The sequence below is a fragment of the Nannospalax galili genome, unplaced genomic scaffold (assembly GCF_000622305.1).
Source record: "Nannospalax galili isolate Female #2095 unplaced genomic scaffold, S.galili_v1.0 scaffold481, whole genome shotgun sequence".
Lineage (NCBI taxonomy): Eukaryota > Metazoa > Chordata > Mammalia > Rodentia > Spalacidae > Nannospalax > Nannospalax galili.
The window spans coordinates 1394658-1411316 of record NW_008345609.1 but is presented as its reverse complement, the minus strand read 5'-3'; the positions used below and the strand labels follow the sequence as shown (position 1 = coordinate 1411316).

The 16659-nt window shown below is 37.5% G+C and overlaps 1 protein-coding gene across 4 annotated transcripts in view; it reads right to left on the bottom strand.

Moving 5' to 3' along the window:
• Positions 1–16659, bottom strand: part of Bbox1 (gamma-butyrobetaine hydroxylase 1) — a 78536-nt gene that overhangs the window by 48292 nt on the left and 13585 nt on the right. For all 4 annotated transcript variants that reach the window (XM_029567643.1, XM_008841718.3, XM_029567645.1 and 1 more), the window contains exon 4: positions 2130–2328. In XM_029567643.1, the coding sequence (XP_029423503.1) occupies positions 2130–2328 (199 nt within the window). The remainder of the gene's footprint in view (positions 1–2129; positions 2329–16659) is intronic.

The following is a 16659-nucleotide window of genomic DNA, read 5'->3' as shown; positions in this document are numbered from 1 at the left end:
GAAATGATAGAATCCTTTGTTTTTATTCCTTGAACCAGATACTTCCTTAATCATTGGGTTGATGGCCAAGAACTGAAAATAGCTGTTGTTTTCAACCCACGTATTAAACAATCTCCAACTAGTAACTATATCTAAGCAGAAAAATATAGGTGGGCATTTGCTTTCTTAAAATATAATAGGGAACATTTGCTACACATAGCTGTGAGAGTTCAGAGGTCGTCCAGCACCCAAAGTGCTATTGCAGCAGAGGGTATCTAGAAGGATCCATTTTTCTCAACCAGAGGGTCTTGATTTTGGTTGCACATGAGAATCACTTGCTCAGTTTTTAAAGTCCCAACACATGGGTCAATACTACTCCTGTTAAAGAAAATCTCTGAAGATACACCCAGATGCCAGTAATTTAAACATTGCCTATTTCAACATATTGCCCAGGCAGAAATAGACTATTTTAAGTATCTCTTAGAATGCTAATGGGCATCCTTGAATATATTTCTTAAATTTAATGTTTCCCAAACTTCAATGTCACTGTCCCACATTACTGTGAAGAGGAACAGAAAAGGATAGCTTCAACGAAATATTCACTTAACTCATTCTCTTAACATTGATAGTTACAACAAAAGCCAAATAATTAATCAAAACAAGAACAGCATGACAACAAAACTATCCTCTGTTAAGTTTTTGAGATAGAGTATTAACAATTGCCAAAATGTGGTAAGAATTTGGCAATCAGTGGTGCTGGCTGTGGAAAGGTGGCAAGAGGCACATCTTGATGTGTGTGCAGCGTGAGAGATTCTGGGAAGAAATGAGATCATCTGGGGAAGGTGTGGCGGGATGGGTCAACTGCCTGGGCTAGATAGGAAGGTCTTGGATAAGTGGAATGGAAGAGTAGTGGTAGGCCTGATTTGTTTTGACAACAGACCTTTACTATGTAGTCCAAAAAATTTCATAACATTAGATCACTGGCCAAGTTATTAGGACTTTTTAATAGGACCTGTAGAAACAAAACAAAACAAATGTCAAATCATAAATCAGGATTAAGATTCTAACCCATAGTGGGATGGGTGAGTGGTTGGGTAGATCTAGAGAGCTATAAAAAGGAGCACCCAGATTTGAACATTATTATGAAATTATAAAATACATCAGAACAGACACACATGTTTGTTATTAGCAAATGAAAATTAAGCAAAGTAACTTAGAAGGAATTTATTTTGAAGTGTGCTGTTTAGTTCCAGGGTCTAAAAGCATCTTCTCCTGGATTTTCTTCATGTTATTAATAGTGAAGTGGAGTTGGACCACAGAGTGGCAAATCATAATTTATCCTTTTTGCTTCCTTTATTATTATTTTTGCGAGTTTGGGATATGAGTTAATTCTTTGAGCTTTATATAGCTTATCCATGAACTAGGGAACAATATCTATTTTAGAAATCTTACAAAAATTAAAGAAAAATATATTTCAGGATTTTAATAATTTCAAATATTTTCCTCCAATTCATTTATCTCCCATTATTTTAATCTCCATAGCAGCATAGATTCTTGCAGATGGAAGGGCTATATAAATTTTATATAAGGCAAATCTGCTAGTAGTATAAGTTAATCCATACTCTGAGGATGGGGAGTCGGTGGTTTATGTCTAAGCATGAAAATAGTCTTTTGTTATGAATAAACTCACTCAAATTATTGAGGGAAAATGATTTAACAACATACTCATATACTAGCATAGCCTTGCAGGTCTTCAGGAGACCTGAATCATTTGGCAGATAATTAAAAATGTAGCATGTACTTATGTCCAGTAGATTGTTGGCAGGATTTTAGATGATAGTGTTGCTAGATCTGATTTTTTTCAAGGAAAGATAAATCCAAATAAATTTTAAGCCTCCTGGTTTTTGAGTGTTGACAGCTAATTCCATTTCCTTCAACACTGTGTGGGCCAAAGCAAGCAAATCTGAATATGCCTGTGTGCTACTAGTATGTAAACTTTGGCTTATGATGGTCTCTTTCCCTTCTAGCGCTCTCTACAATGCAAGCCTAAGAATAACTATTGCATTCATCTTGCAATCAAAGCATAATTCCTCTGGGAAACAGATCAACTGTCTTTGTGATGGCAGAATCGAAATCATCTGATGACTCACCCATAAAATGTGAGATACAGGAAACCAATCCTTTTCCCAAGTTTTGTGACTTCTCCTTGCTTCTCAGCTGCTCCAGTGAGTCGCACAATGCCTACTTTCTTGAGGCTGGAGAGCCATTTGTATGCATGCTCATCATCTTTTAAAACATCTTCAAAATTCAGAGTGGGTAGTTGGAATTCTGAGCCCCAGTACTGACATTCTGTGGATTAAGAAGATGAAAAATCCAGATGATGTTATTTTTAGGTAAAACACCAATGTTAGAGGAAAAGACTAGTTCATTGGAATCCATCTTTGATTTGTCATGGAGTTTACTAAATATCGGTCATAGCGGGAATGCTGAATACCAGGTCTTTCTTGGAGCCATAGAAGTCTTTTATGTGCCTCTTGCTTCCAATGTGCCTGGCATGATTCTGTATGCTATTTAGTATACCTCATATATTAAAGAATGTTGCTTAGCTTATGGATGGTTCTTGGTCTTTTTATTCTTAGAACTTATCTACCCAGACACTACTTAGAAGTAAGCTTGAGGCACTGCATGTATAACAGGCAGATCATATTATTTGACTCCAAGTAGATGATAAAATCAGGTTGCTAGACTAAAACAACATGTGCTTATTCTGGTGGAAGGGTAGATACAGAGCCTTCTTCCTCTTATTTCACCTGTTTGGCAGCTATCTCTGTGAACAAGTGGTTCTTTGGGGTCAGCAAGAGATGGCCTTGGGGAAGGAAAGATGAGGGTGCGTTCCTGGTACACACAGACCTGTGGGTCACAATGCTGAAGGAGATAAAGTCCTTTCTTTTGTCCTCTCGTTCTTGATGATTAAATGCTTATAAATGTGTTTACTTGAAAAAAACAGAAAAGAAAACAAACATAGAAAATACTGGCTTCCAAACCAGGTTCTTGCAAAGGAAGTGGAACACAGAGGAAATGTAACTTTGCCGAGGGAAACAACTCAGAAAAGCCTAATGCTAGCCCTTCCATTCACGTTCTTTCTTTACTGGGAAGGAAATGAGTTAACACGGCAATTCTTCCTAAACAAGTGAAAGAATGAAAACCTATAGTCTCATCATATCTTTAGAATGCTTTACTTCTCTAACTAGTACATATATTATATATGGAATCCATCCCCAAAGCCTTCAGTTTAGGAATGAAGGATGGTCAGTGCTTCTTATAGGTGGTCTAGTTATGAAATAATTTCAGTGTGACTATTTCCGTAGAAATAAGATAATAGCTTCAGTATCGAAAACATATGCAGACTTGTTTTTCAATCAATTGCAGGAGCATTTGCAGGAATAAGTAGCTCTGTATGCCCACCAAGGTCCAGTTAAGCTGCTAATGCCTACATTGTCAGAATTTCTGGGTTGCTGAGCATAACAGCTTGTGTAATGAGCTAGATTACCAAGGACTAAATTAAAAACTATACATTAGGAATCTTTAGTGGTTGCATTCATCCTATTAGGCATATTCATTCTAATATTCTTTTAATATTATTTAGTAATAAACCCATTCTATGATCTCACATATTTTACTATGACATTTCTAGAAGTCAAAATGAAACCCAGATACTGGTTCCCACTCTCTCATTTTAACATTATTTTTCTCTGTAGGACTAATCAGAATAGTAAGAAACTTACCTTGGCAAAGGCAAGCGTATCAGTACTGCATTGGCTCATGTTACATTGGACTAGAGCAAGTTGCTTGAGGCAATACCAGAAAATAGAGCAGGAAAGCTTCAGGCTAACAATTATAGTTGCTTTGAAGGAAGAGGATAGTGGTTTTGCCTATAGGTTCTTTTTTTTGGTGGTACTAGGGATTGAGTCAAGGATCTCGCACACATTAGGCAAGCACTCTACCACCGAGCTATTACTCTGGTCCTCTTTTTAAAAATACACATACATTTTTTTTTCTTTTTTTGAGAGCGTCTCACTATGCAGAGCTGGCTGGCCTGGAAATCATTTTGTAGACCAGGTCTTGAACTCACAGAGATCCACTTGCCTCTGTCTCCCAAGTGCTAGGATTAAAGATGTGTACCACCACACCTGGCACATTTTATTTTATTTTTAACCTTTTTGGATTTATTTATTTTTATTATTATGTGTATGAGTGTTTTGCCTGAATGTAAGTGTACCCGTGTCCTGCAAGGCCCATGGAGGCCAGAAAAGGGAACTGGATCCTTTGGAACTGGAGTTACAGCCAGTTGTTAGCTACCCTGTGGGTACAGCGAACCAAACCTGGGTCCTCTGCAATAGTACCCATTGCGCTATCCACCCCCACATTTTATTTTTGAGACATGATGTTGCCCAGGCTCATCTTAAACTTGTTATCTTTCTGATTCAGCCTGTAAGTTGCTGGGTTTATAGGCCTGTGCAATCAGGCCCTGTTTAGGTTCTTGGTATTTCCTGAGTATATGAGCTATCCAGTAATTAGTTGTTGGTTTGTCTCTGTAATCAATCCAGTGTTTTACTATGTCACATGGCACCATTTCAAGGAGCTCACAGTCTATGGGAAAAATAGACTTGGAAGCTGATGATTAAAACACAGTGTGGTAGAAACTATGCTGCATAAGCATCTGATCTATTAGAAGATCAATTAGAGATCTGATGTTTCTAGGATGCCCAACAATTCTTATACAATATGATGTTTCCCAGGTCCACTTCCTTATGCCTCAGTATTCCTTCTAAAATCAAAGTTGGCTTTATGCAAAAGACTCTTTTCAAACAAGCAATCGACTTGGCTTTGCTTTAAATATTGAATTATACAGCTCTGTGTACTGGCATTTCCATTCGTTTATTGCATCTTAAATCTTCAGTCTGTAATGACTGAAAAGCCTACAAAAAGAGAGTGATGAATGTCATAAATATTGTATATTGGTAAGCCAACTGGAAAGGCTATTTGGTTTCCAGTTAGGTGAAAAATGTCCAAGGCGTATAATCAGTGTTATAGGTATAAATGACGAATTACCATGTCTTCCTTTTAAAGTATACCTGGATTATATCCAGAAACTTAAACTAAATATTTAAAAGTAGATTTAAGCTTATTAAGGCTCAAAGGGAAACCATGGAGCTATAGAACATCAGTGGTGGGTTAAAGGAGAGAATTACTCGATGTTGTCACCCTGGCTTTGGAATCCCCATCACTGTTAGTTCTTGCTGCCTAAGCTATGATGAGGATCCTTCTAGTTTCCAGCACTGTGTTAACTTGTGAGAAGACACAGCTAGCATCCTTTATAGTCTGTTGAATAGAATTTCCTATTATCTACACAGATATTTCTAGCAAATGTATTGCCTTTATCACAGAAGTTTTGTAATTTAGAAAAAAAAGTCCCATTTCTCATTGACTAAACAAGCACAAAGTGATGTGATAGCATGGTAATATTCAACAGGACTGGAATGGAATATGCCATAGCCACATGGTACGGTATCACAGTTACTAGTAACATACTGAGACATGATATCTGGGTGGTAGAAGAGATAATCAATCTTTTTACTTGCTTTTAATTTGTAAGCTAAATTTGAACCATTACATGCAACTGGTACCAAATTTGACAGAGCATGAGGGGACGACACAAAGGCAGAGAGGCCTGGCTTTTAATTGTTCTCCTGCCTTTTACCACCTAGCTTCTTGGTCTATGAGTTTCAGCTTCATAATTTATGAAACAGGGACAATTATGTTTTCCCTGCTGGTCTTTTGTAACCATGCCATGAGACCATACAAAGAGTGTAGTATAGTGCCTGGCACACAGTAATCATCATCAACAACAACAATAATACTATAAATATTTGCTAAATAATTTCTAGGAGTCATGTACAAGCTTGACACTTCATAACTTTATTTCTTTTACTTTCCATTACAAATATGTGAGCTAGATGCTCTCAGTATAATGAAACTGTAAAGAAAGGGAACAGGGGCCCAAAGTGTGCCACTATGATTTGCAGTGCTAGCCAGTCAAATACAGGTGATTTATCCCAACTCTCTAACTTGAATAAGTGCATATGAAACAAACATTTGAGGCCTTGAGATGTTGTCATCATGGGCTTTTAAAAAGTTACATCTTCTATCAGAATGTCCATAGCTTGCTCTGTCCCTTACAAAGGAACTCTGGTGGCTAATAAAAAGTAGGGTAAGCTATACTAAGGAACACTTTGTCTGAACTTGTTCAAGCATGAGTTTTTAAAGATGAACTTTGACTACTAGTCATGATTTAAATGCAGAGAAAACAGGTGTAGGGCTCAGTTGTACAATGTACAATATAACTCTGTGTGGAATCAACCAAAGTTTTGCATATTTCAAAATAGTTGGCTTTCTTTAACTTATGCCAATGTATTTAGTCATACAGTCCCTTCTGATTTTAGTAAAGATCAAAATCTCTGTTGACTATATGGAAGGGAAGTAAAACATTTTCACAAGATATAATTTGTGCGTCTAAGAAGGGTTTATTGACATGGCATTTATTCTTATGTGCTCATATTTGGCTAAAAAAGCTACACTAACTAAAAGTAGCTTTCAAATCTTGTCAATTGTGTATTGACAAAGGCAATACAACTTCCCACCAGAGAAGAGGCATTCATGTGCATGGATGCAGTTTCACTGACAAAAGCTGCAGATCAAAGAGCTGTCTCTACATTTACTCAGTGAACCTTCCTCAGTGAACATGCTGCTAGATCCCAATGCATTCAGAAAATCCCTTGATACAAAGGACAAGTGTAGGCACCATTTATATGTTGTGTCTATTATGACCACAAAATACAATTTGAAGCAATTACTGTAAATCCTAAGAAAACTGTTAAATCTGCATAAAATTACGTACTTGGTAGTACTAACATGTTATATTACCTTTACATCTGAAAAATATTAATAAATTAAAATTGTATACATATATGAACTTATCAAATAATTAGTAAAAACATTATATTTTAAAACAAGATTTATTTAGGGAACAAATCATATATGTTTAAAGGATCCTTGAATAATTTTTATATGAATTACTTTTTCCATTATAAACAACATGGATACATACACTATTGTTTATACAGAAAGCTGGAGAGTCTTGTAATAAGCATTTCTCTTTGTCTGTGTAAAATTAATCATATTCACATAGAGACTGCCATAGAACCATTTTCAATATAATGCCTAATACAGTCCAGGTTACAAATAATTTTAATTTTCAAGGTTTAACTCTCAGTTGCTTTGGGAACATCTCTAGTTCTCCTGTTTCAGAGTGCAGGCTCAGCTCTCAGTTGCTTTGGGAACATCTCTAGTTCTCCTGTTTCAGAGTGCAGGCATTCTCTGCTAGCCAGTAAGAACAAGCTCATTCTGTTCCCTTGGTTGTCCTTGGGCCTTGGCCCTGTCCCACGGAGTCTTCTGAGAGTGAAGAGTACCTGATGAGCAGTGGCTCTGTCACTTTCCTGGAGAGCTCTTGACTAACCTACCTAGATTCATCTAGTTCCTCTAATTAAAAAAAAAATCAAAAGAGAGAACATGAAGCCCAGATCAACTAACTATTCATACTGCACCAGAAAGCAACCAAAATACATCAAATCAAGCTTCAATTCAACAAAGTAGTAGTAGGTAATTTCAATAACCCACTGTCTCCAACAGACAGGTCAACTGGACAAAGAATAAACAGAGACATTAGAATTAAATGACATTAAATTACATGAAATGGACTTAACAGACATCTACAGAATATTCCACACAAGCACCAAAGAACACACTTTCTATTCAGCAGCCAATGCAAGCTTATCTAAAATTGACCATATACTGGGTCACAACAACAAATACAAAAAAATGAAATAATTCCATGTACTCTATCAGACCACAATGCAATGAAGCTTAAAATCATCAGTAAAAGAAGCTCTACTAACTACACAAACTCATGGAGACCAAAAACCAAACTCCTGAATGACGAATGTATCAAAAAAGAAAAAGAAATAAAAGTATTCCTGGAACTAAACGAAAATGATAATACAATGTAACAAAATTTCTGGGGCATATTAAAAGTAGTCCTAAGAGAGAAATTTATACCTCTAAGTGCCTACATTAAAAAATCAGAAAGAGCACAAGTAAGTGGCATAATGGCACAACTGAAGAATCTGGAAAGGCGAGAACAAAGCAAACCCAGATCTAGAAGATGAGAAGAAACGACAAAAGTCAGAGTAGAAATTTATGAAATAGATGGAAAATACAAAGAATGAATGAATCTGAGAGCTGGTTCTTTGAAAAGATAAACAGGATAGACAGACCATCAGCCCCGTTAAGCAAAAGAAAGAACAAATCCAAGTCAACAAAATCAGAGACAAAAGGGGAAATATCACAACAGACACCAAAAAACCCCAGAACATTTTAAGGGAATACTGTAAAAACCTATACCATATTAAATATGAAAACCTAAAAAAATGGAATAATTCATGAAAACTACCAAAGTTAAACCAAGAAGAGATCAACAGTTTAAACAAACTCATAGCAAATAAGAAAATTGAAATAGTAATGCAATGCTTCCCAATTTAAAAAAACAAAAACATAACAACAACAAAAATTCCCCAGGCCCAGATGAATTTACAGTAGAATTCTACCAGACCTTCAAAGATCTACAACCAATACAACCTAAGTTACTAAAAAAGATAGAAACAGAGGGAGCAGTCCCAAACTCTATGACTCCAGTATTTCTATAATACCAAAACCAGGAAAAGACACAACAATAAAAGAAAACTATTGGCCCATATCCCTAATGAACATAGATGCAAAGATTATCAAAACAATACTTGCAAATTGCATATAGTCACATATAAAAAGATTATACATCATGATCAAGTAGACTTTAATCCAGAGATGCAGGAATAGGTCAATATACATAAATCAATAAATGTAATAAATCATATAGATGGACTTAAAGACAAAAATCACATGATCATTTCAATAGATACAGAAAAGACCTTTGTCAAAATCCAACATACATTCATGATCAAAGTCCTAGAGGGGAATTGGCTGGATAGAACATACATCAAAATAATTAAAGTTAGAGATAACAAATCCAAAGCCAGCATGATTCTAAATGGAGAAAAACTTGAAGCATTTCCATTAAAAGGACAAGGCTGTCTGCCGTCCTCACTCCTTTTCCATACAGTGCTTGAAATTCTAGCTAGAGCAATAAAACAAGAGAAAAAAATTAAAGGGACAATAATTGGAAAAGAAGTCAAATTATCCTATTTGAAGATTGTCTTAGTCACTTTTCTGTTGCTGTGATAGAAACACCATGACAAAAAAATCTTATGAAAGGAAGAATTTATTTAGCTTCCATTCCAAAGGGGCAAAAGTCCATCATGGTGAGGAGGCATGATGGCAGAGGTGACTGGAGTAGGAGCAGAAGGTAAATACTCGTATCTTCAAGCAGGCACAGGAAGCAGAGAGTGACTGGAGATCCTGCAAGGCTTAAGAACTCTCTAAGCCCACTCCCAGTGATGTGCTTCCTCTAGCATGGCCACACCTTCTAAGACCTCCCAAAGCAGTACCACCATCTGGGGGCAAAATGTCCAAATACCCAATTGGAGACTATAGGGGACATTCTCATTCAAACCACCATACAGATGATATAATATTATACAGAAGAGATTCCAAAAATTCCATCAGAAAACTTCTAGAAATGAGCAACACTTTCAGCAAAGTGGCAGGTTACCAAATCAATCTACAAAAACCAATAGCCTTTCTATATCCTAATTATGAGCAAAGAAAGATTTCAGGGAAACACTTCCATTTCCAAAAGCTTCAATAAAATTACAACTGTCTAAATTTTAGAGAATAAGAGAATGCAAGAGTGCCTGTCCTGGATAAGATCCTTATATTAAACCTTGCCCACCCACTGCTCAGGGATCATTGCGGAAGAGGGTGCAGAAAGATTGTAAGAGCCAGGGTTTGTGCATGAACATAAGGAAACAGAGGCTTTTAAGTCACCTGCAACTTGCTCATATGAATTTGCAACAGTGGTGACAGCATGCACAAGACCCATGCTGACTCAATTAGACAAAAACCCATCATAGAATGGGGGAAATGGGCAGCGGCCCCAACCCTAACCTAGGAGCTATTGGAAACTGATTACTGCTGGGTGAGAGAGTAGATCTTTAAGGGAGAGACTATAGATAGCCTGACTAGACTCCAGTGGATAAACTTGCACAAAGAGACACCTGGATAGAGATGCTTGACTAGATAGGACTTAACATATATGACAGAATGCACAAAATCCTGTGTGTGTGGTATGGGGGTACAGATGGAGGAGGGGGTCTAAATTTGATTAAAATCTATTACATGAAATTCACAAAATTCAATAAAAGTATTTAAAAATATATAGGGATAAACTTAAGCAAAGACATTAAAGTCGTATTCAATGAAAATGTTTAATCTTTGAAGAAAGATTGAGGAAGACACAGAAGACAGAAAGATCTCCTCTGCTCATGGATTAGTGCAATCAATATACTGAAAATGGCCATCCTATCAAAAACAATGAACTCAATGCAATCCCAGTCAAAATTCCTGTGACATTTTTCCACACAAGTAAAAGAACCCATCCTAAAATTTTATTTGGAAACATAAATGACCATGGATTGCCAAAGCAAACCTGACCACAAAGAGCCATGCTGGGAGGTCTATTATATCATATCTCAATCTATATTACAGAGCCATAGCTATAAAAACAGCATGTTATTTGCACAAAAACAGACTTGTAGGCAAATGGAACAAAATAAAAGACCCAAACGATTTCACACAGTTATAGCCACCTGAGAGTTTATAATTTTTAAGCTATAGCTCTCATTTTGATGTGCCTACAAATGCTTTGTGGAAGCCAGAAATCAAAGGCCAATGCCCATCACAGAACCTGTGAGTGGATATAAACCACTAATACACTTCACTGTTTGAAAATGTGACTTTCATAGATAGTGTAGTGATTAGCCAGTTGCCAAATGTTATGGTCTTGAATGTAAAATACTCTACTAGTGAGAAGTAATACTGTATTTCATTAAATCCACCATGTACATCATTCTGTGATATCTGCACAGAATATTAAACTTCAGCATTGAGAGAATGATTTAGAAACATGTTCCCATTTCCCTCCAAATGAAAAACAGAACTATCCAGGGAGGCAAAAGAAAATACATTTGTCTGGAGTACATCATTTGTCTGCAGAATACATTAAAAAAATTTCAGTTTCACACTTGGGCCTGAATACATAAACAGAATGGGAGATGATGGAATGTGTACGGTATGAGCCACCCTTCCTCTTTTAACTCATGGTCTTGCTAATGAATACTTCCTTGAACATGTGCTTCACACACCATAAAATTTATGAACAGGCTACATGCTGGTTTCAAGAAACTGTTTGTGTAAGGGTTCCTTCTAGGGGCTAACATCACATTCCTGGGCCCTGGGCTATATTTCAAAAAGGAAAAGACACAAAGAAGTTTTTTAGTTAAGATTCATAAGTGCAGAATCCTGGTTTTCAATGTGCTACTTCAAGCATAAGGACTTCCTGTTCACCTGTAGCAAGCTGAGCTTTTGGTTCTGAAGTGTCTCAGCTGAAGCATTAATTTCTTACTATCTTTTCTCACTATCTTTTTGATATTTTAAAATGTTTAAGTGCAACATAATATTAAATAATGTTTTATCATGTTTAAATCTTTTCTTATTATCCTTTTCTATGGATATTTCTTCTAAGAGTACCACCCAAACCAAAATCTGGCCTCTAATAGAAGGATATCAGAAGAGGAATCTAGAAAATGGAGAAGTAAGATGGGGAAGAAAGCCCCTGCAAGGGGCTCACTGCTTTTGGCAACAAGGCTTGCCAATGTGCGACCTCATGGATATGCTGGAGTAGACATCAGGAGTGTTTTGGGCATGTAGCAAGAAAGCTGAGGACATCACACCCAGTCTTCGTGTTGAGGGCTGCTCTTCTTGGCATCCACTTCTGGGTCTTTCCAGTTAGGAATGTTCCCTCATGCAAGAAGGGAGAATGATAGTTCCACAGTGGGAGGACGATGGCATTTATAGGACGAAAGGTACAAATAGCCTCTGAAATGGCCTGTTTCTGGACACCTGCTGAATTTGCTAAAGATGGGTTAGGTATCTGTCTTTTCAGTCCAGCTCTGGTACCTGTCAAAGTGCTTATGTTTTCATGTTGAAATCTTTATCAGCATCAACTTAGTGAAAGAGATTACAATCATGAATAAAGATAGATATCACTGAGGTTCCTGTTTAGGAAAATGAGTGCTAAGAAAAGAAGCAAACACAAATATATAACAATAAAAGTATTGTGATAAGTGCTTATAAGAGTAATGTATGAGGCCTGTAACAGTGATAACAACTGCAGGGAGTGGAGGCTGAACTAGCTGAGGCACAGCAGTACTTTATCTCTGCCTCTTCCACTAGACTCCAAATTCCTCATGTACTCTGGGAATCATGCTATCTGTCTTTATTTCCTCACTTAATAATGCTTTTCCCTCTCCTTCTCTCCTAATATGTAGCCTAGGGATAGTACCTAGCAGGTTTTAAGAAAATAAATTATGTTCTATATCTTAAATCTTTGCTTACTGTACTCTGGGTCTGAGTACATTTTGATCACTATTTTATTTATTTTTTAAAAAATGTTTTATTTATTATTTTTATTTTATGCGTATGCATGTATTGCCTGTGTGTAGGTAAGTGCACCCATGTCATGCAATGTCCATGGAGGATAGAAAAGGCTGTTGGATCCCCTAGAACTGGAGTTTCAGACAGTTGTTAGTTACCATATGGGTGCTGGGATTCAAACATGAGTCTTCTGTAAGAACAACCAGTGTTCTTAACTGCTGAGCCATCTCTCCAGCCCCCAATTAAGTATTTTAAAAGATGAAGAAATCTATGTCATGCATCACTAGGTAGGACTATCACAATCCTACCAAAGTCTAAAAGTCTCCTTGTAAATATATAACTGAAGCTTCTAAACAAGTTTAAGTTGCTTAGAGGAAGAGAAACACATTTTTTCTTTATTTATCATTTTATGTGTGTTGCCTGCATGTGTGTAAGTGCACCCATGTTGTACAATGCCTGCAGAGGTCAAAAGAAGGCACTAGATCCCCTGGAACTGGAGTTAGGTTCAGTTTTAGCTGCCACGTGGGTGCTGAGAATTGAACCAGGGTCCTCTGCAAGAGCAGTCAGTGCTCTTAACCACTGAGCCATCACTCCAGCCCTGAGAAACATTTCAATTTTTAAATTTATTATTTTTATTTTATGTGTATGAGTGCATCATCTGTATGTATGTAAGTGTACCCATGTGATGCAATGCCCGCAGAGGTCAGAAGAGGGCACTGGATTCCACTGCAACTGGAGTTACAGACAGTTGTTAGCCACTGTGTGGGTGCTGAGAACCTAACTCAGGTCCTCTGCAAAAGCAACCAGTGCTCTTAACTGCTGAGCCTTCTCTCTAGTCTTACACATTTTCATTTTTATGTTATTGGAACATTCTGTATCCCCAACCCCGTTAGAAGCATTACACCTATCTGGAGAATACAAGAAAAGCACAGTGAGGTTGTACAGCATTTAAAAGTGAAGGCAGCTACTGTTCCCTGAGCACTAATGATGTCAGGCACTCTTCTAAGCACTTTATATTAATTCATGTAACATTTAGAACAACTCTATAATAAATGTTCTGTCATTTCTCCTAGTTTACAGATAAGGACACAGGCACAAGAACTTAGATAAGGGGTCCAACATCACATAGCTAACCTGTATTGAACTGGAACACCCAGGCAATGTGACCACAAACACTGAGGAAAGGAGTTGTATAGTGAAATAAAATAAGCACTAAAGATGTCAGGAAAAAGGATTGTTAGCCAAGATTTCCTTAGAATATGCAGGGAAAGCAGATACTTAAGCTCTACCTCTATCCTTGCTGTGGCTATCCCCCGTGACACCCATAATAAGGTTACTGAGGCCTGTTTGATCTTGTTTCATTGCCTGCCACACACATGTATGGAGCTGTTGATTTCAGAAAAACTTTAAATTATACACTTTTCTTCCTCAGGCACACTTAGACATTTAGATGATATACTTACCTGTATGTGTATCTGTGTGTATATATGCACTACGTGTGTGTATGGGTGCCTACAAAGGCCAGAAGAGGGTGTAGGATCCCCTGGAGCTGGAGTTACAGGAGACTGTGTACCACCCCCCTCCCCCCGTTGTGGGTGCTGGGAACTGAACTCAGGTCTTCTCGAAGAGCAGCAAGTGCTCTTAACCACTGAGCCATTTCTCCAGCACTGTCAGCTTTCTTTTAAACCCTGATTGTGTATTTCAGAATCATACAGAATATAGAAGTCTTGGTGATGTCAGAAAGATAGCTGCTACAATGTTTCTCTAAGGCTGAGTAGCTCTTTCCCTCTCCATAATGCTTCATGGTTTGTAAGAACCTGATCCACAGCCTTCTCCGTTCTCCTTTGGATGATGTGTTTAACTGTGTCGAGGTTCCCTGACAGTGCTGGTGTCTTGCGTGGAACATAATTGTAACTGTGGTCTGCCCCATGCCTGCACAGTGAGCTCACTGCTGCTCTTTTAATACAGCCCATATCTCTCTTGGCAGCCTCAACTTTGTTGACTCATATTAAGTTTTCAGTTAACTGGAAAGATAAGAATTTATTACTAGCCAAGTATTCTTCTGTGCTCACATACTTCATTTCTGAACTTGGTTTGTTGCAAAATTTCCAAGTTCATATAGAGACAAAGATGTAGGTCCCACCTGACAAGGCTAATGACTGGATATTTGAAAGACCAGATTTAGGTTGAATGCTTCCCATCTACATGAACTTCAGGAGGTTAGAAACTAAATTCAGTTTCTTCTTCAGGATAACACAGCATGGAAAATACCTACAGAGCTGTGGAAATTGAATGAGGTGATGTCTGAAAGGAACACAGTGGCCCCACTGCCTGATAAAATCTCCATTTGAGCTGGAGCCACTCAATGAAGTGGATAAAAATAGTTCAGTGACCTCTCTCATTCCATGACCATGCATCTCTAGTTAAGGATACACAGTCTTCTAGGTATTTGTTACATTCTCCATTCTCAAGTCATCCAGAACTCCTTCTCCTGTTTGGACTTAGCTGATGACTCTTCTTTCAGTGAAAAAAAAAATAGGACTCAGGAGAAAACATCCGTTCCTACCATCACACTCACAAACTCTGCTTGCCTGTGTCTGTGTGCTTACTTCCCCTTGGTGAACTGCAGCTAAGTTTGTCTATTTTTGGCCTCTTTCTCCACAAAATAATGTAAACTCTTAAAGGCTGAAGTCTTAGGATGAATGAATAAATGCATTCCATAGGAGATAATTAAATCAGTGATTGAAATAGTTATTTCTCTAGATTTCAATTGTCTAATAGAACAAATAGTGGTCATTCAACACAGCATATATAGTGGCAGAGAGAGGAACACACACACAGACACATCGCTGAGAACCCAAAGACGGGGGGAGAGGTCAGTGGTCAGATATTCTCTAGTCAAAATCTTCACTCACTTACTCCTCTCTCTGAACTAGCTTTTAATTTCTATCAGCTACCCTTCCCTACTGTGTGAAATGATTCTTACAAAAAGTTGTGTTTTGGGAACTATTGGTAGGATTAATTAGGGCAATGATAAACACTGATCTCAGTGACACGCATGAAGACAGAAGAGTGATGTGGGAGTTGGAGGTGGAGTATAAGATGAAGCTCATGTGGTGACTGATTTTTAGAGAGGGTTGACAGTGGAGGTGGTGGGATGTGGCTAGACTGTGAATTATTTTCATGGCAGAGATAATGTAACTAGGTTAGTGGGGAGACGGATACAATCATAAGTGGTACAAATACCCATATTCCATCACTGGCTCCCACACCTGTTCAAAAAATGGATGTAGCTTAGAGATGGGTAAGTATTTCAAGGAGTTAGGCATTTGTACTGTGCACATTACTCGCTAATTAAAAAGAGTCACACATATGTGATCCTTTGACAAGGTTCTGTAAAAATGTATCTTTGCACTAAACCAACTGTACTTTCTGCACAAGAAAATCTTCAAGTAAGCACACAGTTCCTTTTGAGAAAGAACTGTTTTTTTTTTTTCCTTGTTCTGTGAAAGGCAAGTAGATTTTAGAGGGCCCTCACAGTTACTTGAGAGTTTTCACTTCTTGAGGCATGTTTTTTTCCAAACAAAGAGGGGATTATATGTATGGACTGGGGAGTTATAATCTGATTAAGTGCATGGTAAAGGCAGGCTCTGCTATGAATGGGACATATGTAATTATGAGTAAATGCTTTCGTGTATGTGATGTTCTCAGTTTTCACTGCTGAGAAAATGGAGCAGATTGCCTTGCTGGAGAAAAAAGATTTTCTTTATCATTGTTTAAATATCAATTTTCAATAACAAATGTCATTAAAGTCAGAGAGTAATATGTTTTAGTATCAAAGAGCTAGGAAAAACAGGATTAATTTACTTTGACACTAATCATAAAAGGACAAATACTTAGGTTATTATATGATGG